Genomic DNA, 26981 nt, shown 5'->3' with positions numbered 1-26981 from the left:
CAATACCATCACTTCACGTGATCTGGACACTATACTTCTGTTGATATAGCCCAAAATTGCATTTGCCTTTTTAGCAACCGCATCACACTGTTGACTCATGTTCAGCGTATGGTCCACTAAGACCCCTAGATCCTTTTCGCACATACTACTGCTAGTTAGATACCAGCTTCTGATGCTGGGTTTAACTGTCATAGAGGTCATGCGCACCGAAGCCCTTACTTCCAAAACATTTTAATTGCACACATGATGAGGATACTAATGGCAATGAGCTCATGCTTCTTAATGAGAAAGAAAATCAGCTCTTTTCCTATAGAGATGATATGCATGAAGATGAAGCAGTACAGGATCAAGGTATACTGGTCTTGAGGTAAGAGGAAGTGGCGGGCTCCTCTTGAAGGCTGTAAAAAAGAAAAGAAATTTCTGAAAGTGCAATGTGATTCACACACTGTGGGTTCTAGATGGTCCTCATTCTACTTTAACAGTAGAACACTTCTTCATGCTGCTAGTTATATTTAATTTGTATAATTTATTCCAACTGGAGGATTTATGTATTTTATTTACAATATTTTGGGGGTTTTACCCTTTCTCACCAGCTACTTTATTTGAATGCTAGGAATAAGGTCAATTGTGAGAATAAATACAACGGGGCCTAGAAAGTGGCTCTGGGCAAGTGACCCAGCCTTGGGCACTTAGCATCAATTTGCTGTGGCATTGTAGCATGACAACAATCATGCAGACACTGAAGCTCAGCATTCTTTTTGTCTGCAGTCCATTGTTGCTGTCTTTTTCTGTTGTATTTGGCCTTGCAGCTTTTAGCATCAGTGTGTGCTTGTGGTGTGATCTGTCTTTATTGGCCTTGCATGTTTGTGTTATGATATACCATAGAGTATGCACTTCAAGGCAGCCATTTTCTGTAGGGAAAGTGACCTGACTTTGGCTTTCCATCTCCTTCCCCCTTTCTGCAGCCTCTATCTAGGAAAAGTAGTCTTTCTCCACAGACCAAAGCCAGAGGGAAGTGACCTCAGCAGGGTATAATGACTCAGAGTCCACCATCTTCTCCAGGGGAACTGATATCTGCCATTTGGAGAGCAGTTGTAATTCTGAGTGATCTCCAGCCCTCACCTGGAGATTGGCAACAATGGTTCCCCAGGAGGAAATGGTTTGGAAGGTGGAGTCTGTGGCATTGTACCTGTCTGAGGCCCCACCCCTCCTCAAACTTCACCCTCTCTCGGCTCCACTCCTCAAATCTCCAGGAATTTCCCAACCTGCAGTTGGCAACCCTATATCCTTCCCAGTCAACTATCAACCTACCTTTATCTGATTTCAGTTTTCCATCTCCTCCCCCCTCCCTGCAGCCTCTACCATGAGTAAAGGCAGCCTCTACCTAGGAAAAGTAAATCTTTCTCCACAGTTGGGACCAAAGCAGCTCACATAATTGTCCTCTCCCCCTTTTGATCTGCACAACAACCCTGTGAGGTAGGTTGTTTTTTTTTTTTTTGCAAGCAGGGCTCTTTTTGAGCAGGAACACACAGGAATACAGTTCTGGTTGGCTTGGTGTCAAGGGGTGTGGCCTAATATGCAAATTAGTTCCTGATGAGCTTTTTCTACAACAACAGCCCTGGCTGCAAGTCTGTGAGTGGTCTGAAATCAACCAGTCAGCTTCCAGAATTGAACTCCAGATAACAGATTTCTCTCCCCCCTCTAGAAAAATAACTGCTTTGGAGGGTGAACTCTATGACATTATATTCAGCTAAGGCCTCTCCCCTCCCCAAACTCTGGTTTCTGTAGACTCCACCACTTACTGGAGTTCCTGGAGTCTGCTGGCGCAACTCTTCCATTTTATCCTCATGTTCCCGCTGTTTCTCCTTGTCTTCGTATCTATAGCGTTGCATGGTGAGCTCCGTGTCAAGGCGCATCTTCTCCAGTTGGGTTGCCAGCTCATGAGCCTGTTCATTTCTTGGCTGTTCTGTATGAACCCAGCCGTCCATCTCACCCTCTGCAGTGGCAGGGCCAGGGTCCAGGTTGTCTACTGCTGCCTGTGGCTTTGTCGTCATGTGCACCTCTTCATCCATGATGTCTAGACTGTCTGACACATCATTTGAGGTACAGGGTGGCTCGGTAAAATCATCGGACACTGAAGTTGGCTCTGTTTGGTTATCTGGAGCAGATGAAGCATTTTCAGGATTGTCCTATCACAAAATTGAGGGCATTTGAAGGAAAACTTTTCTGGCTGTGTAAGTGTACTCTAACATTATATAAAAATGTGAACACACATAATCCTACCTTACACTAATTACACCATGGATCTTTTTAATATTGTCAAGTCTGGTAGCAACTGTCTGAGTTCTCAGGCAGAGGTCGTTCATGCAACCTGCCACCTGAATCCTTTCAGCTAGAGATGCTGCTGGGCATAAAACCTGTGGCCTTCTGCATGCAAACGAGATTCTCTACCACAGAGCAACACTTGTTGGGTTTTAAATGAAAATTCATTTTTATGATTTCAGAGAACTCTAAGAGAGAGCAGAGAAGTAGTGCTACAAGGGTGAGGTTTGGCTTTCTAAGCAGCTGGGGAAATTGCTGAGAATTTCTGAGTGTGTGTGACTGTAGGAACGCTGAAAATTCTGAGTTTGTGGTTGCTGGGGAACTGCTGTTTGTTTGGTTTGAGTGGGCTGAAGGTGATTGTTGCTGATTGATTAGGAGTGGCTGTGTTCCCCACCCTCTTTGCATTATTAAGTTGAGCCTTGCCAGCTAAAGGGCTCTTGGCCTGTGACAGCCTGGGGGCTGTTTAAGGACCAGGAACCCAGATCCGCATTTCCTTGTGTTCCCAATAAGGTAAGTAGACCCTCCAGAAGGAGAGCCATATAAACAAACAGGATTTAAAAGAGGACTGCATATTTTTGAAAAAAGCTATCATGAAGGTAGAATGCCTGCAGGGGGGTGGGAGCTTTCCAGTGTTTTGCACTGAGTGTCACATGTATGACTATCTGCCCACAGGACAGAAGTTTTTTGGGGGGTGCTCGATGCAAGGAGCTCCTGGTCCTCAGGGAACGAGTTCGTACCCTTGAGGCCGAGGTGACTGACCTAGAGAAGCAGAGACAGTCAGTTCGGCACTCGGAGAAGACTCTCGGAGACATATTAGATGACCCCCACTCGGAACGTGGCAGCCCCGTTGCTGCCAGGGAGCATGAGGGTCGAGAGGGAACAGGGCACCGGGCTGAGGATAAGGGGAATGCGCCCTCAGTAGGGACCTCGTCTTCAGTTGGTGAGTGGGTATCCTTTCGCACCAAGGAACCATCCCCGGGCAGGGAGAGGGGGGGGGTCTTGGTAGTTGGTGATTCGATCCTTAGGCAAGTAAACAGCTAAGTGGCAAAACCGATACTGACCATATGGTGACTTGCCTGCCTGGTGCGAAGATAGCGGACGTTACTTGTATTGTAGATAGGCTGATAGACAGTGCTGGGGAGGAGCCAGTGGTCGTGGTGCGTGTTGGCACCAACGATGTGGGGAAATGCAGTCGTGAGGTCCTGGAGGAAATATTTAGGCTGCTAGGCAGGAGACTTAAAGCCAGGACCTCCAAGGTACACTTCTCAGAAGCGCTACCTGTTCCACGTGCAGGGCTGGAGAGATAGGCACAAATTAGAAGTCTCAATGTGTGGATGAGACGATGGTGTAAGGAGGAAGGGTTTAAGTTTGTTAGGCACTGGGATGCTTTCTGGAACAAGCGGGAGCTGTACAAAAGAGACGGTCTCCACTTGTCCCCAGATGGAACCAAGCTGCTGGCGCTTAAAATCAAAAAGGTGGCAGAGCAGTTTTTAAACTAAATCTTGGGGGAAAGCCGACAGGAGATGAAATGTCTCTGGTTCAGGAGGACTCATCTCAAAGAGATGAAGGGTTAGCTGTTACTTTTCTACTGGGTAATGGATCAGAGTTGTGCACTGAGATGGTGACAAACAGTATGGGCTGCCTGCTAAAGTCTCAAGGCAACAGGAGGAAGGTTGCAGGCCTAACTTGCCTGGGAAATTATAGATGTTTGTATACAAATGCTAGAAGTGTTCGAAGTATAATTGGGGAGTTGGAATGTTTAGTGTTGGGGGAAAACAGACATTGTGGGAATTTCAGAAAATTGGTGGAATGAGGAGAATCAGTGGGACACGGTGATTCCTGGATATAAGTTATATCGGAAGGATAGGGAGGGAAGGGTTGGAGGTGGGGTGGCTATGTATGTCAGAGAGTGTATACAGTGCAGTAAGACTGAGGTCAAAGAATTAGATTCCCTTCTAGAAATGCTTTGGGTCAAAATAGAGGGCCCAAAAGGAAATTTAACTATGGGAGTTTGTTATCACCCACCAAATCAAAAGATAGAGGATGGTTATAATATGATGGAAGGATTAAAGATAGCGGCTAAACGTAAAAACTGTGTTGTAATAGGTGATTTTAACTACCCGCAGATTGATTGGGTTAATATGTGTTCAGGTTGAGAGAAAGAGATTGGGTTTCTAGATGCTCTCAATTACTGTGCTATCAAGCAGATGGTGACAGAACTTACCAGGGGTGGGGCGATCCTGGATTTGGTCCTAAGTAATGCCCAAGACTTGGTGAAAGATGTAAAAGTGATCGCACCGCTTGGGACTCTGGGAGCAGTGACCATAACATTATTGATTTCACCATTTGTATAAACAGGGAGTTGCCCCAAAAGACCAGCACAACCACGTTTAACTTTAAAACGGATAAATTCTCTGAGATGAGGAGGCATGTGAAGAGGAAACTGAAAGGTAAATACAGTGAAAACCCTTGGGGAAGCTTGGAGGCTATTTAAAACTACAATCCTAGAAGCTCAGATAAAATATAAACCACAAGTTAGGAAAGGCACAAACAGGTATAAGAGAAGGCCTGCATGGTTAACAAACAAAGTAATGGAAGCTGTAAAAGGTAAGAAGGACTCCTTGAAGCAGTGGAAAGCTAGTCCAAATGAGATTAATAAAAGGGAACACAGGCTTTGGCAAATCAAATGCAAGACTGTGATCAGGCAGGCAAAACGGGACTATGAGGAGCATATTGCAAAAAACATAAAGACCAACAATAAAAATTTCTTCAACTATATTAGAAGCAGGAAACCAGCCAGGGAGGCAGTGGGGCCCTTGGATGACCAAGAGGTCAAAGGATTACTGAAGGAGGATAGGGAAATGGCTGAGAAGCTGGATGCATTTTTTGCCTCCGTCTTCACTGTGGAAGATGAAAAGTGTTTGCCCGCTCCAGAACCACTAATTTTGGAAGGGGTGTTGAAAGACCTGAGTCAGATTGAGGTGACAAGAGAGGAGGTCCTACAACTGATTGACGAATTAAAAACTAATAAGTCAACAGGTCCGGATGGCATACATCCAAGAGTTCTGAAAGAACGCAAAGTTGAACTTGTGGATTTCCTGACAAAAATATGTAATCTTTCATTGAAATCTGCTTCCGTTCCTGAGGACTGGAAGGTAGCAAATATCACCCCCATCTTTAAACAGGGTTCCAGAAGAGATCCGGGAAATTACAGACCAGTCAGTCTGACTTCAATACTGGGAAAGTTGGTAGAAACCATTATCAAGGACAGAATGTGTAGGCACATTGATGAACACAAGTTATTGAGGAAGACTCAGCATGGGTTCTGTAAGGGAAGATCTTGCCTCACTAACCTGTTACAGTTCTTTGAGGGGGTGAACAAGCATGTGGACAAAGGGGACCCAATAGATGTTGTTTACCTTGACTTCCAGAAAGCTTTTGATAAAGTTCCTCATCAAAGGCTCCTTAGTAAGCTCGAGAGTCATGGAGTAAAAGGACAGATCCTCTTGTGGATCAAAAACTGGCTAATTAATAGGAAGCAGAGAGTGAGTATAAATGGGCAGTCTTTGTAGTGGAAGACGGTAAGCAGTGGCGTGCCGCAGGGCTCAGTACTGGGTCCCATGCTCTTTAACTTGTTCATTAATGATCTGGAGTTGGGAGTAAGCAATGAAGTGGCCAAGTTTGCAGATGACACTAAATTGTTCAAGGTGGTGAGAACCAGAGAGGATTGTGAGGCACTCCAAAGGGATCTGTTGAGGCTGGGTGAGTGGGCGTCAACGTGGCAGATGAGGTTCAATGTGGCCAAGTGCAACGTAATGCACATTGGGGCCAAAAGTCCCAGCTACAAATATAAGTTGATGGGCTGTGAACTGACAGAGACTGATCAAGAGAGAGATCTTGGGGTTGTGGTAGATAACTCACTGAAAATGTCAAGACAGTGTGCAATTGCAATTAAAAAAGCCCAACGCCATGCTGGGAATTTTTAGGAAGGGAATTGGAAACAAATCAGCCAGTATCATAATGCCCCTGTATAAATCGATGGTGCGGTCTCATTTGGAGTACTGTGTGCAATTCTGGTCACCGCACCTCAAAAAGGATATTATAGCATTGGAAAAAGTGCAGAAAGGGGCAACTGGAATGATTAAAGGTTTGGAACACTTTTCCTATGAAGAAAGGTTAAAACACTTGGGGCTCTTTAGCTTGGACAAACGTCGACTGCGGGGTGACATGATAGAGGTTTACTAGATTATACATGGGATGGAGAAATAGAGAAAGAAGTCCTTTTCTCCCTTTCTCACAATACAAGAACTCGTGGGCATTCAATGAAATTCCTGAGCAGTCAGGTTAGAACGGATAAAAGGAAGTACTTCTTCACCCAAAGGGTGATTAACATGTGGAATTCACTGCCACAGGAGGTGGCGGTGGCTACAAGCATAGCCAGCTTCAAGAGGGGATTGGATAAAAATATGGAGCAGAGGTCCATCAGTGGCTATTAGCCACTCTGTGTGTGTGTGTGTTTGTGTATTGGCCACTGTGTGATACAGAGTGTTGGACTGGATGGGCCATTGGCCTGATCCAACATAGCTTCTCTTATATTTTTATAGTTCTATCATATAACTGGAAATTCTTCAGAATGGTCAATCAAGCAGATGTCCCTTTTACAACACAAAACATTGATTACAGAAGTTAGTTACAGGGATTGAATCATCCGTGTTCTGACCAATCTGTTTCCAGGCATGGCTCAAAAGTGCCGGTTCTTACCTTTAAAGACCCTAACGGCTTGGGGCCAGGGTACTTGAAGATAGGGTTGCCAGTCCCCAGTTGGGGGCAGGGGACCACCTGGTTTGGAGGCCCTCCCCCTGCTCCAGAGTTATCAGAAAGTGGGGGGTGGGGTGGATGGCCACTGGGCATTCTATTATACCCGATGGAGACTAGTCTCCACAGAAGAATGAATCGATCTGCAAGTATCTGTGGCTCTTGGGGGGGGGGTATTTTTTTAGGTAGATGCACCAAATTTTCAGCATAGCATCTGATGCCTTATCTAAAAACAACAACCCCGAGTCTCAAAAAGATTGAACCAGGGGTTCCAATTCTATGAGCCCCAAAAGAAGGTGCTCCCATCCATTATTTTCAATGAGGGGAAGGAATTTAAAAAGAGCACAGGAGCTCTTTAAATATGATGGCCAGAACTCCAAAGTTCAATCGTGCTTCTCACAACCTTGCTCTATCCCCAAAATCTCCAGATATTTCCTGAGCTGGACCAGTCAACCCTACCTGAAGGGCCTTCTCTTCTTGTACTATCTAGTCCTCGGGTTATGCTCTGTGTCTCAAGCATTGCCCCTCTCTGGGCCCCCGCCTTCAGAGATGAAGTGGGTAGCAACTAGAGACAGGACTGTTTCTGCAATAGTACCTCCCCTTTGGAACATCCTCACTCTTCAGGCTTACCTGGAACCTACTTTACTGGTATTAGGTACCAAGTCAAAATGTATCTTTTAACCAGATTTGTAATTATGGGTTTTATCCTTCTGGCTTTTTTTAATGGTTTGTTTATGTTCTGAGGTACAGAGGCTGTTTATGTCCCTGGGCTTCTTTTGATGGCTTGTTTAAACGGTTTGCCATTTTTATATTGCGATACATTTTAATTGTAAGCTACCTTGAGCAGAACTCTGATGAGGAAGGAAGGAAGGAAGGAAGGAAGGAAGGAAGGAAGGAAGGAAGGAAGGAAGGAAGGAAGGAAGGAAGAAAGAAAGAAAGAAAGAAAGAAAGAAAGAAAGAAAGAAAGAAAGAAAGAAAGAAAGAAAGAAAGAAGGAAGGAAGGAAGGAAGGAAGGAAGGAAGGAAGGAAGGAAGGAAGGAAGGAAGGAAGAAAGAAAGAAAGAAAGAAAGAAAGAAAGAAAGAAAGAAAGAAAGAAAGAAAGAAAGAAAGAAAGAAAGAAAGAAAGAAAGAAAGAAAGAAAGAAAGAGGTTGGTTTACTGTAGTACTGTTTTTACCCATGTTTGTACATCCTGCAACTTACTATGCGAACAGCAGCACTTCAACCTATTCACTGAGGCTTGCCAGATGGTTCACAACCACTCCATTTTTTCCATTCCAAACAGACAGTGAAAACTGAAAGTTTGTTCAGCTCTTGATGATTAGGGTTGCAAACCTTCAGGTGGAGGCTGATGATCTTCAGGAATTACAAATGATCTCCAGGCAACAGATGTCAGTTCCCTGGAGAAGATGGCTGCTTTGAAGAATGGACTCTATGGGATTATATCCTAGAGAGGTCCCTTGCCTCCCAAGCCCTACCCTCCACAGATTCCATCCCCAAATATCCAGGAATTTTTCCTAGCCTGGAGTTAGCAGCTCTATTAACCTAGCAAGGGAGTTTCACTCAACTTAAATTGGCCAATAAAGGCTTAGGCCTGTTTTTTTTTTTTTTAATCTTTTACTGTGGAATAATGTGCCTAAAGCAGGGGTGTTGAACTAATTTGTTAGGAGGGCTGGATCTGACATAAATGGGACTTTGTGGGGCCAAACCATGCATGTCATAAAATGTAATGCCAAGTAGCAGAGATATAAACTTTATAAAGGACACAGACAAACACAAAGGTATTATTTTCAACTTAAAATACAAATATGCTTAAAACACTTGCAGTATTTTGTTTAAAATGGAAAGGTGGGGGAATAGTAGGATTTTGCAATGCAATTTTTAAAATAAAAAAATTAAGAAAAAATACAAGGATCACAGCAGAAACTAAAAATATAAAATGCTCTCAGCCTGGGAAAACACAAAACGGCAGAGCATAGCAAGCTTCTTCTCCCCACCCCCCTGCCCCGAGGTCTACTCAGATTGGCAATGGCTGTCCAGTGTGATATCCCCCTTTGGCTGTGGGTCCCAAGTTATAGTACTCACTAGGCACCAGTTCTCATATCCATTCAGCAGAGACAAAGCTGGCTCAGAGCATCAACCCTTTCTGTGCAAAGACACAACTCCAGGAAACTTCAGCTGACCATAGGAATGCTGGGAAGTTAAACTGAGCTCCACTCCATTGAAGCACATTGCAGCACAGAGAAAGTGGCAAGGAAACCGTGGAGTGGATTTTCCATTCAGGTCTATGTGCTCAGGAGTGGAAAACCCACTCATTTTCTTTGCAGCTTTGCTTTCTGCTTTAGCCTCTGCAAAGACAAGGAAGGAGGAGCTCGGAATTTTGGCAGCCTTGGAGCTTCAAAGGCTGAGGGCAGAAGGGGGGAGGGGAAGAAAAGAGCCCCCACGGGTCTGATTAAAGCCCTGGGTGGGCTGGTTTGGCCCATGGGCTGAACGTTTGACATCCCTGGCCTAAATAATAATAAAGCAACAATGATGCACCAATACAGCACTGTGAAAAGTAAGCCCCTACACATTATGATGCATACAAATGTGCCACTTTGAAAATAGTGGAGGTGGTTTTTCTGCTATGTAAACATACTTCTCTTCCAAGGTGAGTCCCTGAAAAGGTTGCTCAAGTTTTCAATGTGATGGCATTTGAATTAGACGATCAGTCTGTGGAGAGTGCCTGTCGGCTGGTGCTTGTGTGTCGTTAACCTAACTTCCCTTCCATCCCTCGCAGTACCTTTTAAAATGTTTCTGTTTTTTAGAAAGTGAAGGCTGTATAAAAGAATAAACAACAATTCAGTGTTTTAAAAATGAGAAGGGTAGGCAGCCTTCTTAAAACACTGGAGGGGATGGCAGTGTTGACAACAGAACCAGAACTGGTATAATCATCTCTCATGCAGCTTTCAAAGGTGGGAGGAAGCTGGCCTCGTGCCCTTTGTGACCATTTAAAATCTTCACCCTTTTGTCAGCTTGAAATCAAGGCTTTGAGCTCACTTGGAAATAACACCCGAGTTGGATGAAAGGCAGAATGTTATTTAAGCACCCCGCCTTTCCCCAAGATTAAAAAAGAAATAATATGCCATCTGAAGGTACATAATATACAGTTAGTGCTAAACAGGCACCTGCCTGGGGGACTACTTTAATCAGAGCCCCATATAAGCAGCTCTGAGTCTTCTGAATGAACAGCAGGACATAACTATAATCAAATAATAATAATTCTTACCATAGGGCATTTAAGCTCAAGGGATTGTGAAATGGCAGTCTTCAATTTCACTAGCATCTCAGTTTCCCATCATAAACCTTTGTACCTGTCCCGTACAGTACCAGAGGCACAGTGTCCATGCAAAAGAACAAAGCCAGCCTTATGGTGCCAACTTCAAACTGATGTCATAGATTCTGCTCTGTGACATCAACTCCCGCCTGCTGCTGAAATAGGCTCATAGTTTACTGGTAGTTTATACCTGGTAGTGTCAGGTATAAAACTAAACCTGTGACCCCTCGTGCTGATCAGTCCACAGGGCAGGGCTGTGGGCTCATGGGTTTCATATCCAGCAGTGAACGGATGGAGAGTCCCGGGCAAAGATCCTTTAAACAAAATAATTTTTAAAGGGTTTTGCATCCTGCACTAATCCCACATTTTCACAGCAGCCCCAAATACTTCATAATCCTGTACATGATGATGAAGTATTTGGGGCTGCTGTCCAGACTGCTCAAGCATGAGATTTCCATTGATGATGGAAAATGGAACTCTGCCCTGGCCCCTTGTGTGCTCCATCTTTGTAAAACTGACAACATCAAGGTGTCACTGGCCTTTTTCAGCTCTTCGCCTCTTTTGTCCTCTTCAAAATGCAAGTGTGCTCAGGTTTTTCCTCATTATCAGATGTCCCCTGTTGAAATTTTGCTGCCCTTTTGCCAGGCTCATTGGCTTAATCTGTCTCTATCGATTCCAGTGTTGTTTCTCCTTATTTCTTGAAGTGCTGGGTGGAGGGGGAAGGAAGACAGACTGACTACAGGGAGAGGTTCAAGCACGTCACATGTTTTCTTCTGGAGTAGGGTTGCTACGATGGAAGACCTTCCACTGGCAGCCTCTGCTGCCCACCACCACTCCGTCAACTGGGGGGAGAAAAAAACCTACAAAATTGTCATTGGTGCAACAATGTTACATCACTCCTAGGGAAAAGTGGAAGTGACTTCATGCTTCTCTCACTGAAATCTCTATAGTTTCACCACACTGCTCTTGGTGAGTCATATAAAGGCACAATGTTACTCCCCTGGAAGTGTTATAATGCTCTTGTGTCAATGGTGCCTTCCGTGTTCCCCCCAGGCTCCTGATGGAGTGGAGCAAGCTGTTCTAGGGCCAGAGGGTGGGGTCCTTGATTTTCAGCCTACTTCAGGTTTTCACATATTCTTGCAAGCATTCTCTGTTGCTGAACAGGCTTGGGAAATTTTATTGTTAAAGTTGCTGAATACACAGAATAGTTCTAGGACAGATGCAGTTTGCAAAATAGAAGAACAAGAAAATGAGTGGGTGTTTATACCCTGCTTTTCTCTACCCTATTCAGTTTATAATCCTTTCATCTTCCTACAACAGTCACCTTGTGAGGTAGGTGGGGCTGGGAGGGTTCTGTGACTACACCAAGGTCACCCAGCAGGCTTTAGGGGGAAGAGTGGGGACTCAAACTTGGTTCTCCCGTTTAGAGTCTGCTGCTCTTAACCACTGCACCACACTGATTCCCTTTTCTTGGGCCTGAAGATGTAGAAGCAGATATAAGCTTTTAATAGAGCATAATATATTAGCAACTAGTGCAGACATGGAGTCTGTATTCTGTATCTCACATTAGGCCACCCAATGTTCACATATAGGCCTTAGGTTTACTTCCTGGCTTCTCGAGTTACAGAGTCTTGAGCAGGAGGACTGAAAATGTTTTCTGCTTGAGATTGTGAGCTGCTACATTGGGTTGATGTTCATAGCTCCTAATACTGAAAGAATGTCAAAATGTTTAGGTTAAAACCCAGTAGTCATTGTTACATGGATTGTTGTGAAAATATGGCAACTGAGATTCCCATATTCATAGAGTGGAGACGATTCTGCAATGCTCTCCTTATCTTTACTGCCTTCATGGAAGGAAGTGAGCAGATTCTAGGTGCTCTGCTTATTTTTGCTCCCTTTGTGATGGAAATGAGCCGATATCAAGATACCAGCTTAGGTTTAATAGTGGTACTGGAGTACTATGAAAAGTACTACTTTCACAATTTGCACAGTGGAAGCTCAGAATGCTTTTTGGTCTTGGTTGACAAAGTATAGAAGCTGGGAAAGGGTCATCTCAAATCATTGCGCAGTTGTACTTTGAGCTGTGTATGTATTTGTGAAGAGCCGTGGCCTTAAAGCAGGGGTTCCCGACCCCCGGGCTGGGGACCGGTAGTGGGCCGTGGCCTGTTTTCCATGGGCCGCGCAGCCTCACCGCCCCGCCCTCCCGCAGCACCTCCTCCTCCCCGTTTCCTTCTCCCTCTTTCGCCCCCCACACAGCCGCCCCGCCCCGCCTCTTCCCCACTCCCACCTACCAGCTGATCAGCCAAGAAAGCCGCTGCAGCAACTTCGAGCGACGCTGGCCTTGCCTCCTCCTCAAGTGGGAAGGAGGCAAGGGCAGCGTCGCTCGCCACTACTGCCGGCCGCCAGCCGCCCTTCCTTTCCTTTCCCTTCCCGTCCCTTTCCCTCCCGCCCCCCTGCACCTGGGCTCTGCAGCTGCAGCGTGCCTGCCTCCTCCTCTGTCACCCTTTTCCCTTTCCTTCCTGTCCCTAGCGGAGGTGGCGCGCTGTGATTGGGGTGGGTGGTGGGTGGGGGGAGGCGATGGAACCGGACAGAAAGGGAAGGAGGGAGTGAGCACTGTGGGCTGGGGGAGGTTTGAAGCGCCTTGGGGGGGGGGGGGGGTGCCTGCCTGGGGCGCAATGTGCCCTTGGCTGCGACTGGCTGTGGCGGTTTTTCCCCTGCAGCTGTTTGGCAGGGGGGGGGGGGTGGCCTGGGAGGACTTCACCACCCCTTCCCCAGCCTTAAAATGGGGGGGGGGAGAGGTGACGAGGCTGCACAGGGGGGGGGGGGCGCGAGGGAAGAAAACGGGGGGGGGGAGGATAGATCCAGGTGATCAGCCGTGTTGGTCTGAAGCAGTAAAACAAAGTAGGCGTCAAGTGCATCTTTAAGAGGTGCCGAGGCTGCACGGTGGGGAGAAGGGGAGAGGAGGAAAATGGGGGAGGAAAACAGGAGAGAGGAGGCGCCACGGGGTGGGGGTGGGTGGGGAGGGAGGCTGAATTGGGTCCCCACACCCTGCCTGCTCTGGGCTGCGGTAGGTGGGCTGGCCCTGGAGCCGGTCCCTGGGGCCAAAAAGGTTGGGGACCACTGCCTTAAATCCATACATGGGCAGTTTCAAGTTCATGTCTTTCCTTGTCTTCATCAGAAGAGATATCAGCATAACTCCATCTTTGGAACAATGATCACCACTTCCTCTTATCCCATTCTTGTTCTCTGTCTCATCATCTTTGTGACCAGCTGTATATGTGATGGGCAGAGTCTATCATGAATGAGATTGCTGTCTTTTTCATTCACTGCAGAAGGATTGTCATGAAGACAAAAGACCCCTTTGTTAGGAGATGCAGCCTAAGGCTTACTGAGTGTCTCAGGAACATCACATTTATCTGGTCTTCCCTTCTGTTGCTCTGAGTTAACAAAGCATTGCTTTAGTTCTGAGCCATGAGCAACTTTCATCTTCCCTTGCATGGCTTCAGCAAATGCATGTCTGTCTGTGTGTTATCCTCCCCATCCCTCATCAAAGAAGGAGAAGGTTCTTGGATAGTTGGGGAAATGCTTAAATGCAGCTTGTGGCTGTTGTTTTCTTAGCCTTTTAAAAGACTATGTGTACAGATATGTGGATAAACATTCACCCTTTCGTGGCCTTAATACAAGAACGTTAAAAGAGGGAGAAAATTTTTACTTCTATGGCTGCTATCCAAGATCTCCTGCAACACCAAAATCAATGTCTATCTGTTGGCCTGTGGCCACATACCTTCTTGTGTTGGAGAACTTTTAAAATGCTCTTATAAAACTTTTAAAATTCTCCTATGAAGTTTTTTTTTTATAGTATGTAATAAAGGTACTGGTACTTATATACAGTACATATAAACACACACTATCCTTAAAAGAGGGAAGACCATAAACAGACTTTTGCAGGAACTGTTAGATTTTGCAAAGGAGTGAAATGTGGGCCATGCCAGAAGCTGCTTGCAATCAGTTTTGCTACCAATGTTAAAATTCCAGTGATCTATATGGGACTAGCTGAAGTGTCTGCAGGAATTAGTCCATTTCCTCCCCCTGTAACAAGTGTGCGAACTCTCCACCGGCCATCGAAATAGAGGGGCACCAAAGAAGAGGTACAAGGACTCCTTGAAGAAATCCCTTAGCACCTGTCACATCAACCATCACCAGTGGTCTGACCTAGCCTCAGATCGCAAAGCATGGAGGCACACCATCCACCAGGCTGTCTCTTCCTTTGAGAACGCACGCATAGCTGGTCTTGAGGACAAAAGGAGATTGAGGAAGAATCGCACTGCTACGGGACCAACCCTAAATCAGACTTTTCCCTGCAGCCGCTGTGGCCGGACCTGCCTGTCCCACATTGGTCTTGTCAGCCACCAGCGAGCCTGCAGCAAACGTGGACTATTGCACCCTTCTTAAATCTTTGTTCGCGAAGCCAAGCCGAGAGAGAGAGAGAACAAGTGTGCACTCATCCAGTTAAAGGTACCAGTGGTCAGTTCCACAGCAACATCTGAAGAGAACGAGCTGCCTCATGTTGCTTCTCAGAAAAGATAATCACTGTTCATCACCAGAATTTGAGTGGTTTGAGAATCACCCAGAAATGCAATCAAAATCATGGTTTTCATCTGATCCCAGGTAAATGCTTTGCATAGGTTTTATTTACAATTTAGTCATCTGCTTTTTGTAGTTATCGTGAATCAGCACCAGTCATAAGTGGCATTCTCTGAAACATTCTTTACAGGAATCAGAATGAACAGGTTTAGTAGTGAAATTATACAAGTTGTGGAATGGTCATTCAGGTTCATATCCTTGAGGAGTTCCTGGATTCATTGCCAGGCTTGAAGACCTAGGCCCACTAGCACCTAGGGTTGCCAGGTCTGCATTGAAAAATACCTGAAGACTTTGGGGGTGGAGCTAGGGCAGGGTTTGGGGAGGGGAGGGGTCTCAGCATGGTACAATACCACAGAGTCCACCCTTCAAATCAGCCGTTTTCTCCAGGGAGCTGATCTCTGTCAGCTGGAGATCAAAGCGGGAGATCTCCAGGCCCCCCCCCCCCCCCTCGGGAAGCTGGCAACCTGTCTAGCACCCAGGGGTTGTTTTGTAGAAAAATAAGTGGTGGCGCTCATCCAGGGATTGTTATGTAGCTGCACCTACTATTCAATGGACAAAGGTGGGGAGAAGGAGGGGGAACCATCAGAAAGGTTCAGGAGCTGTGCTCCTGTGAGCTCCTGCTGAATTCAAGGCCTGCTAGCACCCCACATGCCTGAATTCCAAGCAGTAAATTCTGCTTGCAGAAACCGTTTAAAGGGACCCTATAAATGGCCCAACACCTGAACTCCAAGTGGAGAATTTGCCACTTGGAATTCAGGCATGTGTGGGCTGCACTTGCAAAAAAACATTTAAAGGGACCCTTTAAATGCTTTTTGCAAGTGGGTGCCCTGGTGCTCCACATGCCTGAACTCTAAGCAGTGAATCTGCTGCTTGGAATTCAGTCATGTGTGACCCCCACTTACAAAAAGTATTTAAAGAGATCCTTTAAATGCTTTTTGCAGCAGGGGCTGCATGTGCCTGAATTCCAAGCAGCGAATTGAAGTTCAGGCATGGAGCCAGCAACCTCCCCTCTCCCTCTGCTCCTGAAAGATTTAAAGGGCTCTCCAGCTGATCAGTGGGCCATGTGCTCCCACTGATCAACTGGGAGTCCCTTAAAATCTTGCAGGTGAGGAGGGAGAGGGGTGGCCACTGGTTGTTGCTCTTGGGGTGGACCTTGGGGGTGGGACTTCTCCCTATTGGCCAGCTGGCTGGTGGTGGGCAAGAGGCTGCAAAACCGAGGGATCTCCCATCCCTACCTGGAGGCTGGCATCCTTAACTGGGATACTGGACTTCTGTAATGTATTATATGTGGAGCTGCCCTTGAGAAAGATTTGGCAACTTCATGGATACAAAATACTGCAGCTCACCTTCTGATGGGGGTTGTTGGAGCACATTACCAGTCGCTCTCCATTGCCTTATGGACACAGTTCAGGGAGCTAGTGGTACACCATAGGGTGCTAAATAGCCTGTGTTCAGCACATCTAAAAGACCACCCCAAGCCTTGTATTCTTTGATTGCCTTTAAAATTAACTAGTAACATCCTCTTGAGTGTACTGACCATGCACCAAGTCGGAACCACAAAATTATGCTGAAGGTTGTTATTGGTGTCTAGAATTCTCTTTCCCTGAAGACCAAGGCTACGTATTTTCCAGATGTGGTTTATGGGCTTTATATTTATACTGGCTTTTGGGGGCTGCTGTAGAATTTGATTAGACAAGATGGGTTTTAGCCAAGGTAAGTGGGGCTCATTAATATACTGTGTAATCATTTAGGATAGGAAGGACTATCAATAGAATAATACAAGGAAGACACAAGGCCAGAAATACTGCAGCAGTTCAGTAAAGTATAATATAATGCTGGCAATACAGGTAAGAGGTTTTTGGTCATAACAAAGAGTCATTCTGTGTGCATCCACTGATAAGTTGGCATTTTAGAGGAAGGCAACCAATGGTCAGGCCATGCAATCATCATTCAGACTGTGGGGAGAAATAAAAGAAAAGTATTCAGTTGATAAAGCTGTTCAGACAGAATCATAAATGACCCTTTCAGAGTTATCACTGTAGGATAAAACCCAGAGATGTTTAAGCTTTGCTATGGATGCCTCAAAACATGAGCAAGAATTAATATGTTCATGGAATACCTCCTGTTTATAGCAGAACCTTGTACTTTTAATAATATATTTGATTTAATAATGTAACAAAAGGGTTCATGTTAGATCCATCCCCCATTAGTGGGAGATTCTGGAAAGTGATTCAGTTCCTCCATCCTGTGAGCTTCTTATCTAAACAAAAGGAAATTATGTCAGAACCATTCCTTCAATGAACAGGCCTTGAGTTGAAAGGGTGGAGACCTTGAGTGAACTTGGGACTAAACATCTCTATGGATGGAGGCAGGGGTCATTTTGTAGAAAAATAGGTGGTGGAGCTCATTAGTATAACTCATTAGCATATGCCCCCCTAGCCAAAAGCAACCCAATACAAGAAAGGAAAGCCCCGGGCGAGCAAGGGATCCAGCCAGCCCAAGCAGGCTTTAATCATCTGGGACTCTCCTGGGCCACCCCCCCCAGTCAAAAGGCCAGCAAGCCACCCGCCACCCAAAATCACATAAGAAGTAGAGAAAGAGTGGCGTGGGCTTCTCCAGGGGTTAATGAGGGCTGCTGGGGGTGTGGCAAAGCTCCTGGTGGCTGGTTGGCTGCCCATTCTCCTAGTCCAGAGATTGTTATGCAGCTGCAACTACTATTTAGGGTTGCCAAGCCCCTGGGCCAGGCGTGGGTTCCCCCACCTGGAGGTTCCCAACCCGCCGGCCCACATTGGGCCAGTGGGGGGAACCTCCTCTGATGTCACTGCCACAATGGCATCACCTGGAAGTGACTTCATTGCGCTGCTGCCACCGCACACCAGCCGTTCTAGGCGTTTCCGGGAAAATGCTGTTTTTCCCGGACACTCTATCAATTTGGGAAGGAAAACTCTATGGTACAATAGGTACCATAGAGTTTTCACCTCCCAAATTGCTAGAGCATCCGGGAAAACCAGAGTTTCCCCATAAGCGCATAGGGTGACTGGTGCACGGCTGCGCTGGCACGATGTACATAGAAAAAGTCTCCCGCCAGAAGCTGTGGGGGACTTGGCAACCTTACTACTATTCAATAGACAAGGTAGGTGGGAGGAAGAGGGGGAACCCTCAGAAAGTTTCAGGAGCTATGCTCCTGTGAGCTCCTGCTGAATCTGAGGCCTGAATGGAGGTGCTGGTTGTATTCCCAGGCTTGTAGAAACTCTGCTTCCTGAAGCAGAAAACCATGATGCCCCTTGAGTCTCAGAAACTCCACTCACAAAGAGGAAATAATAGGGTTGCCAATCCCCAGATGGGGGCAGGGGATCCCCCGGTTTGGAGGCCTCCCCCCACTTCAGGGTCATCAGAAAGGGAGGAGGAGGGAAATGTCTGCTGGACACTCCATTATTCCCTATGGAGACTGATTCCCAAAGGGTATAATGGTGAATTGATCTGTGGGTATCTGGGGCTCTGGGGGGCTGTCTTTTGAGGTATAGGCATCAAATTTTCAGCATAACATCCAGTGCCTCTCTTCAAAAGTTTCCAAAGGATTGGAGCTCCAAAAGAAGGTACCCCTATCCTTCATTATTTCCAATGGAGGGAAGGCATTTAAAAGGTGTGTGGTCTCTTTAAATGTGAAGGTCAGAATTCCCTTTGGAATTCAGTTATGCTTGTCACAACCTTACTCTTGGCTTCATCCCCAAAGTCCCCAGATATTTCTTGAATTGGACTTGGCAACCCTAGGACATCATCAGTATAATCTTGGATCATTCAAAATAAAACTTATAAATAATTGTTATAATTAACACATAATTAACACAAAGACACATAAATCTGCAGAATTCTTATCCCTGTATATTGCCAACAGGTTGGTAGAAATGTTTTGAACACATTTGCTGCCCTAAAAATGTGTGCGCGGAGCATGGAGAAAACCTCTGTATGGAGGCTTCATTGGCACTGGGAAATCCTTTCCATTCACAGTGGCAATGAGATCAAAATGGGGAACTGTCCTGGTGTGGAAGTAACTCACAGAATGGCTGATGAAGTTTCCCCCTCCTTGCCTCACTTAGTTGTATAGTGGAAAAAGGGATACAGCCTCCCATCTTCCCTTATTTATATTCTGCTTCCTGCTTTACCTCTTTAGGGGGAGCTTGCTGCCGCAGGTGCTCCATCTTTTCCTCATGTTGCCGCTGCCGTTCGTTGTCTTCATGTTCGTATTTCAGTCTTGTCAGTTCAAACTCCATCCGCCTCTTCTCCAGCTCAGTCTCAATGGCTAAGTCCAACCTGCTGGTTGACCACACTGGTTCTGCCCCACTTACCACGATGCGTGGCACCTGCAGGCCTAGGTGTTCTGTCACCCCATCAGTCTCCTGCTGTTCTGGTGGCATTTGTGGCTTTCCATCCTCAGGGCTACTTTTCACTTGCTGCTCAAGGTTTGGGATTTCTTTACACCCTTTCTGCTCACATGGTGGCGTCTTTTCATCCATCTCTGGTAGGTATACCTGCATGGCCAGCTGGACCTCTACTCTCACCTTCCCTACTTCAGTAAAGGCCACAGAAGATGTCTCAGCAGTGGCTTCTACCTTGGAATCAGAAGAAGCCTTCTGGCTTGATGTTCGAAGCAGACCTTGGCGCTGGCGCATCTGCTCCATTTTCTCTTCATGCTGCCGCTGCTTTTCCTTGTCCTCATACATTTTCCGTTCATGCTGCCTCTGTCTCTCATTCTCCTCAGAGATATGCTTCAACTTGGCCAGTTCAAACTCCATGCGCATCTTCTCTAATTCAATCTCTGTTATTGGGTCTAGTCTGCTACCCAGTTGCTCTTCTTCCCCTCTAGATATTGTTCTAGATGGTGTCTGCTGCCGCATCAGCTCCATCTTTTCCTCATGTTGCCGTTGCTTTTCATTCTCCTCATGCTGGCGCTTCAGTGCAGTCAGCTCAAAGTCTATCCGCATCTTCTCAAGTTCACTATTGATTCCATGGGCCTGCTGGGTGTTCTTTTGCTCCTTTTCTTTAGCATCTTCTTTCTTTTCCTCTTTAACAATCAATTCTAGTTGCGAAGGGCTGATTAGGGGTTCCATTTGCCACCTGGTTTCTAATGGTGTCCACTGGTCTCCATTAGCTAGAGCATCAGCTATATCAGAGGGGGTAGCTGCAGACATAGAAGCATCAACAGTGGCATCCTGAAGCACATTGGAAAAATGAATGGAAATCGTATTTCTGAGAGGGAACAATCACCAAAGTAATACGTTTAATATGCCAAGCCAAACTGGTTTCATTACCTAACTATAAACAATAGTACCCAATAGCATTACTAAATGAAGATAAGGGAAAAAAGAGAATTAGAAGTCAAGAAAGAAAGGAAGGCTATGTGATCAATAGGATCAAAGATGAACAAGAAATCTTCAATGGTTTGGAAGAAGCAGCAGCAGCACCACTGACATACCTCACTTTGCTCCGCCATGATCCCAAGGACGACAAGAAGGAAGATGCAGGCAAGTCGGCCAAAAAGGACAAGGATCCCATCAATGTCTGGCGGCAAAGCTAAGAAGAAGTGGTCCAAAGGGAAACTGAGAGCCAACTCAACAACCTCCAACAAAGTGACCTACAACAAGCTCTGCAAGGGGGCACCCAATTACAAGCTCATCATGCTGGCCATGTTCTCTGAGAGGCTGAAGATCCAAGGCTCTCTGGCCAGGGCTGCATTACAGGAGCTGCTCAGTAAAGGTCTAATTAAGGGCTTTTTTCCCTGCCAGAGCCCACAGGAGCAGAGCCCTACCTGCCATGTGGCAGCCACATGCTCCCAGGCCAGGCAGTGTGGCATAATCTGCAAACGAGCTCTTGCTGGGCTTGTTCTTCAAAAAAAGCACCAGGTCTAATTAAGCTCATGTCCAAGCACAGAGCCCAGGTGATCTACACCCACGGCACCAAGGGAGGTGATGCACACTTGCTGGGGAGGATGCTTGAGAAGGATCAGAAGTGATGCTTAAATTCTTATGTATATTCATAAATATAAAATAATGGATCTTTTAAAAGGAAAGAAAGAAAAAAGAAATAATCAATGATTTGAAATGTTGCTGAGCACATGGAAATGAACAGGTGACAATTAAAGCACAGTCATATGCAGAATTAGTGGACTGGAGTAATTCTGTATAGAATTGCACTGTTGGTTTAGAAGAGATGAAGGAGTGCACTGGGAAACATGAAACTTTAGAAAAACACACAACTTTTCAGCATGGCAAAATTGCAGCTTTTCTATGGCTGGACCCCATGTCCTATTTAAGAGGAACTACATGGATCTGGCAAACAATGTAATTCCTCCCTGAGCCAACAACACTGACCCATTTATTTGTCAACCATCATCAATTTGCATAGTAGGCACACCTACAGTCTTCAGCCAACATAAGTATTATGGACACAGCACTGTTCTACCTTAAAGGATTGTCACAAGAGGTAAGAACATTAAAAGACAAGAAAGGCCATGCCAGATCAGACCAAGAGCCTATGAAGTCCCAGCTTATGTTCACACAGTGACCAGTCAGCTGCTCACAAGCTCTAGGAAGCCCAGAAACAGGATGACAGCAATAGCATTCTCATTTCCAAGCTCTTCAGCAACTGATAGAAAGAGGCATATTTCTTCTGATACTGGAGGCAGTAGATATCCATCATGGCTAGCAGCCATTGATAGGTCTTTCCTCCATGAATTTGTCCACTCAGTTTTTAAAGCCTTCCAAATTGGCAGCCATCTCCACATCCAGCAAGTTCTACAACTTGCACTGTATAAAGAAGTTCCTTTTGTTTGTCTTGAATCTCCCACCATTCAGCTTAATTGAATGATCCCAAGTTCTAGTATTATGGTAGCTGGAGAAAAGCTATTCCCCTTCCATTCTCTCCATACCATGAACAATTTTATAGATCTCTATTGTGTCTCTCTAAACATAACAGTTGTTATGAATCAGCCAGGGTTCAGCATTAGAGAGGACTCCTCCGGAGAAGAGGAACCCTGTGTAGCCAGCCTTGCCGGAAGCTGACCAGCAGGAAAAGAAGCTGCCAGCTTGTCAAGATTCACAGCTGGCAGCTGGTGCAGAACTACTTACATCTCCAGCCCTGCCTTAGCAGGTGAACCTCAACTGGCCATTCCCAGCCCACTATTATCACCTACACCCTCAGAGCACCACAGACAGAGACTGAGAACAGAGCTACAGACAAGATGGCAAAATGCATGCCTCCTGGCCAGACACCAGGTGCTTGCTGATAATAAAGATGAATAGTTGCAGGCAGGGCTGTTTTGGTAGAAAAAGCCCAGCAGGAACTCATTTGCATATTAGACCACACCCCTGATGGCACCATTGTTTCACGTAGGGCTTTTTTGTAGAAAAGCCCAGCAGGAATTCATTTATATATTAGGCCACACCCCCTGACACCAAGCCAGCTGGAACTACGTTCCTGTGCGTTCCTGCTTTAAAAAAAAAAAAAAGCCCTGGTTGCAGGATTGCTTTTGAGCAGATGGCTAAAAGCATGATCCTTAGACATGGGGCTATAAAATCAGCCAAGAGAGGCTGTTAGGCATGGAAGCAACACGTACGATAGACACTAAGCCATCAACTTTGCTTTGCCTGATTTCTGAAATCCAGACTGTGAATTGAATTATCCTGCCTTATGAACATGTGAACATATGAAGCTGCCTTATACTGAATCAGACCCTTGGTCCATCAAAGTCAGTATTGTCTTCTCAGACTGGCAGCTGCTCTTCAGGGTCTCAAACTGAGGTTTTTCACACCATTTTGCCTGGACCCTTTTTTGGAGATACCGGGGATTGAACCTGGGACCTTCTGCTTACCAAGCAGATGCTCTACCACTCAGCTACCATCCCTCCCTACCTTACCTGACTTCTGACACTTGGTACTTGGAACCTGCAAGCCAGTATAACAGCACAAAAGGTTTAGGGCAGCTGCTCTACCCTCCTGATCAATTTTGGTTGCTAGTTTCATTTACAATACCCTTTTCCAGATGCAGTGACCAGAACTGTACATGGTCTCATCATAGATTGGCAGCTGTACAGGGTTGTTAACTATGCAACAACCTTAAACCTTGGTGACTAATCTTTGGGGATATTATCATTAGAGTTCTGTAAATTAAACTCAGCAAACAGAAAGAAATAATTAAGACAATTTAATTAAGGTAAATTAAGGCAAAATAGGGCAATTGGCGGGGGGGGGGGAGAATAAAATATAGGAAAAAAGTTTTTTTGAAATTGAAAATTCAATTAGATACTCAGGAGACCTCCCAGCCTGAACCAGCTGTTACTTATTTATCTATATACTACACTGTTTTCCAGGCCCCTTCTGATATCATTTAGTCAGAGTTCAGAACAACTCTCGGGTTCTGATTTTGTGATGTTATATGCTATTTCGGTCTGCCTGTCTTTTTTTCTTCCCAAGATGATACATCTCCCTAAAAGTATCCTTACTGGTCTCTATCATCTCCTTGGTCTTTAATTTTAAAATGTCTTCCTGCTCTGTTATGACAGGGCACTCAGAATTCATGTGTCACTCTGGATTCAAAGAAATCCCCTCCAACACCTTGGCCTCCAAGTTGTTTTCCTGCCCTATTGTGATAGGACTTTCAGAGTTCAACTGCTGTTCTGGAGTTTCTAGGTAATGTTGGTTATCATTAAGATCTACAGTTCTGTATTCTTGTGGGATCTTGGCTTTCAGGGAGAGGATGGGAGCAGGGAGCTAAAAGGGTCGGTTAGGGAGTTGAAAGTTCTTACAGCTCTCACCCTTTCCTGCTTGGTTTCTGTTTGGGTCAACATTTTCATCCACTACCACCCCAAGATCACTTTCTTGGTCTGACACTGCCAGCTCAGATCCCATCAGTATACATGCAGAGTTGAGATTATTTGCCCCAAAGGTGCACCTTTTATACTTGCTCACATTGAATCTCATTTGCCTTTTTCATGCCCATTCCCCCAGTTCAAAGAGGAACCTTTCAGATGTTTTTGCAATCTTAACCACCCTAAATAATTTGGTGTCATCCACAAACTTGACTACCTCACTATTGACCCCCTAAATCCAGGTTGTTTAGGAACAAATTGAAAAGCACCAATCCCAATACAGGGACCAATACAGATGCTATTCACATCCTTCTGCTGTGGGAACTGACTATTTATTCTTTCTGCTTCCTGATTTTAGCCAATTTCCGATCCATAAGAGGATTTGTCCTCTTATCCCATGACTGAAGTTTTCTCAGGAGGATTTGGTGAAGCACTTTGTCAAAAAGCTTTTTGGAAATCAAAATAAACAATGTCAGCTGGCTCATTCCTGTCCACATGTTTATTGACTCTTTCAAAGATATCTAAAAGGTTACTGAGACAGGACATACCTTTGCAGAAGCCATGTTGAGGTTATTTTTCAGCAGGTCTTGACCTTCTATATGTTTGAGAATTTTCTCTTTAACAGTGCTTTCCATCAATTTACCTGGAATATACTTAAAGCTAACTGGCCTGTAATTTCCTGGATCCTTGTTTAAAAATGGGTGTTACATTGGCCACTCTCAGACCGATTTCCCACTCACCTTATGCTGCTCTCACCTTCCTCTTCTCAGCGAGGCTACCTTCCAATTTCACACTATCTGCCCTGGGGCTGCAGCTAGTGTCGACTTTTTCACACCGCAAACAGAAACCTCTAAAAACCGGTTTCTGTTTGTGGCATGAAAAAGCCGATGTTAACTGCAGCCCTGGGGCAGATAGTGTGAAATTGGAAGGAAGCCCCACTGAGAAGAGGAACATGAGAGTGGCATAAGGTGAGTGGGAAATCGGTCACAGTTTTCTGGTACTTTATTTAAAAGATAAGCAGTTTCATATTTGAGTTCTGTAAGACCTCTAGGATGAATACCATCTGGTCCCATTAATTTCTTTGTTTGCAGTTTATCTAAGTTCTAGAACTTCCTCCCTTATCATCACTATTTGCCCCAGCTCCACCTCCTCTCCTGAAAACATCCATTAAATAATCCTTTTTTGACATCCCTAATAGTCTTCTATTTCTTTTGTGCAAGTTCATGTTCATTTTTGTTTGCCTTGTTTGAGTAAGCCTTCCATTTTCTGAAAGAAGCCCTTTTCACTCTAATAGCTTCCCTCACTCTGCTTGTTAATTGTGCTGGTGGTGGCCTCTTGGTTGGACTTTGTACTACCTTTCCTGCTCATCGTATGCATTCTAACTGAGCATCTCATTTTGAGGTTTTGAGTAACTCCCAAGCCTTTTCAAGAGCTTCGATCCTCTTGACTGGTGCTTTCAGCTTTCTTGTTACCAGATTTCTCACTCTAGAGAAACTTCCTCTTCTGAAGTCAAATGTGTCAGTATTGGAGTTCCATGGTACTTTCCCACATACATATAATTAAATTTAATGCCATTGTGCTTATGGTTTCCAGTTGGTTCAATCACATTCACATCTCACACTATGTCATGGGAAGCTAGGGTTGCCTCAGTTGGGTAGAATGCTATAGAGTCCACCCTCTAAAGCATCCATTTTCTCCAGGGGAACTGATCTCTGTCATCTGGAGATAAGCTGTAATTCCAGGGGATCCCCAAATACCACCTGGAGGCTGGCTTTCCTGTGCCACGACTGAGGATTAAAATCCTGGGTTGCCTCCCTTTTGGTGGATTCCATGACCAGCTGTTTTAGGGCACACTCATTTATGGTATCTAGAAATGGCATGACTGGAGCATGCATTTATGAAATCAATATGAGGTTAGGTAAAGTCACCTGTTATTAAAAGTCCCTCTCCTCTTGATGCCTCCCTAGTTTCAGCATTTCAAGATCACCTTGAGCACTTTGGTCAGGGGATGACAGCACATCCCCACTACTAAATTACTTTTGGAGTCTGGTATTTTCACCCACAGTGTTTCTATGGGGGAGTTAGCCCTTTTTAAAGGGGGGGGGGAATATGAAAACCTTTGAGCATTCTGGAAGAGCATTATATAGTTATGTTGTTGTATTATTTCACCAGTTAAAACTTTTAGCAGGTAGTAAACCTGTCTGTTTCACAATCCCAGAACCCAGCTATATCCACTTGAAGTCTTTTTTATTTTTCCCAATAAGCTGCATCAAATATATTGGCTTGGTTGTGGGTGCAATTGCACAAAATCAGCATTTCTTAAGAAAATAATCATAATAAGATTTCAAGCACCCAGTTCTGGAAGAAGAAAGCAGATATGTTAGGGAAGCATACAAAAATAGTACATGGAATAAGCCAAAAATCTTATTGGTGGAAAAAGCAGGCAACTGCTTCCTCCTCTACCATGCACAACATTATGACAAGACTGTTCTGCATGGATGCCCATATGTACAGAGAGCATTATTCTTCTTACTCAAGAAAGAGGAAAGATTATGTTGTTTGGTCTTCAACAAGTTTGGGTTTATTATATTATAAGGGGAATAGAGGGGGAGACGTTCATCTACTTTATTTCAGTAACAAGCTCTTCAGGTAAGCATCTAACCTTCACTATAGTCTATAGTCCAAAAAGAATCAAATGTAATGGACAATATTTTGGCCATGACCTCTGTGGAGAAACGCCATCTTAGTTGGGAGGGAACATGAAACTGCTAGGCAGGCTTTGGGGCCTAGCCCTCCTTTCATTCCCCCCCTCCCTTCCAGAGCCAAACCAGCAACTCTAGGGGGAAAGCCTCCTAGAGAGGCAGGAAGTTCTTTTTTTTTTTTTTTGAAAAGGGCAGTCCGCAGCTGGCGCTGGAGGAGGAAGGTTGGTAGCCTGGGCTCCTGCCTGTGGGGGTGGCCCCAAGGCAGTCATTCACAAGGTAGGGCCAGTTTACACCAGGGATGAGCAGATGCGTTTAAATCTA

The 26981-nt window shown here is 45.3% G+C and overlaps 1 protein-coding gene across 1 annotated transcript in view; it reads right to left on the bottom strand.

Annotated features, from left to right (window-relative positions):
• Window positions 1-215: 215 nt before the first annotated feature.
• Window positions 216-26981, bottom strand: part of LOC132577839 (golgin subfamily A member 6-like protein 22) — a 33569-nt gene continuing 6803 nt past the window's right edge. Inside the window, exons 2-4 of the mRNA XM_060247576.1 lie at window positions 19259-20305; window positions 1796-2189; window positions 216-388 (exon numbers count right to left, since the gene is read on the bottom strand). Coding sequence (XP_060103559.1) covers window positions 216-388; window positions 1796-2189; window positions 19259-20305 — 1614 coding nt within the window. The remainder of the gene's footprint in view (window positions 389-1795; window positions 2190-19258; window positions 20306-26981) is intronic.

This window comes from Heteronotia binoei, chromosome 1 (assembly GCF_032191835.1).
Source record: "Heteronotia binoei isolate CCM8104 ecotype False Entrance Well chromosome 1, APGP_CSIRO_Hbin_v1, whole genome shotgun sequence".
NCBI classification, from domain to species: domain Eukaryota; kingdom Metazoa; phylum Chordata; class Lepidosauria; order Squamata; family Gekkonidae; genus Heteronotia; species Heteronotia binoei.
Note: the sequence above shows the minus strand (reverse complement) of the source record. Positions and strands in the feature narration are given on the sequence as shown.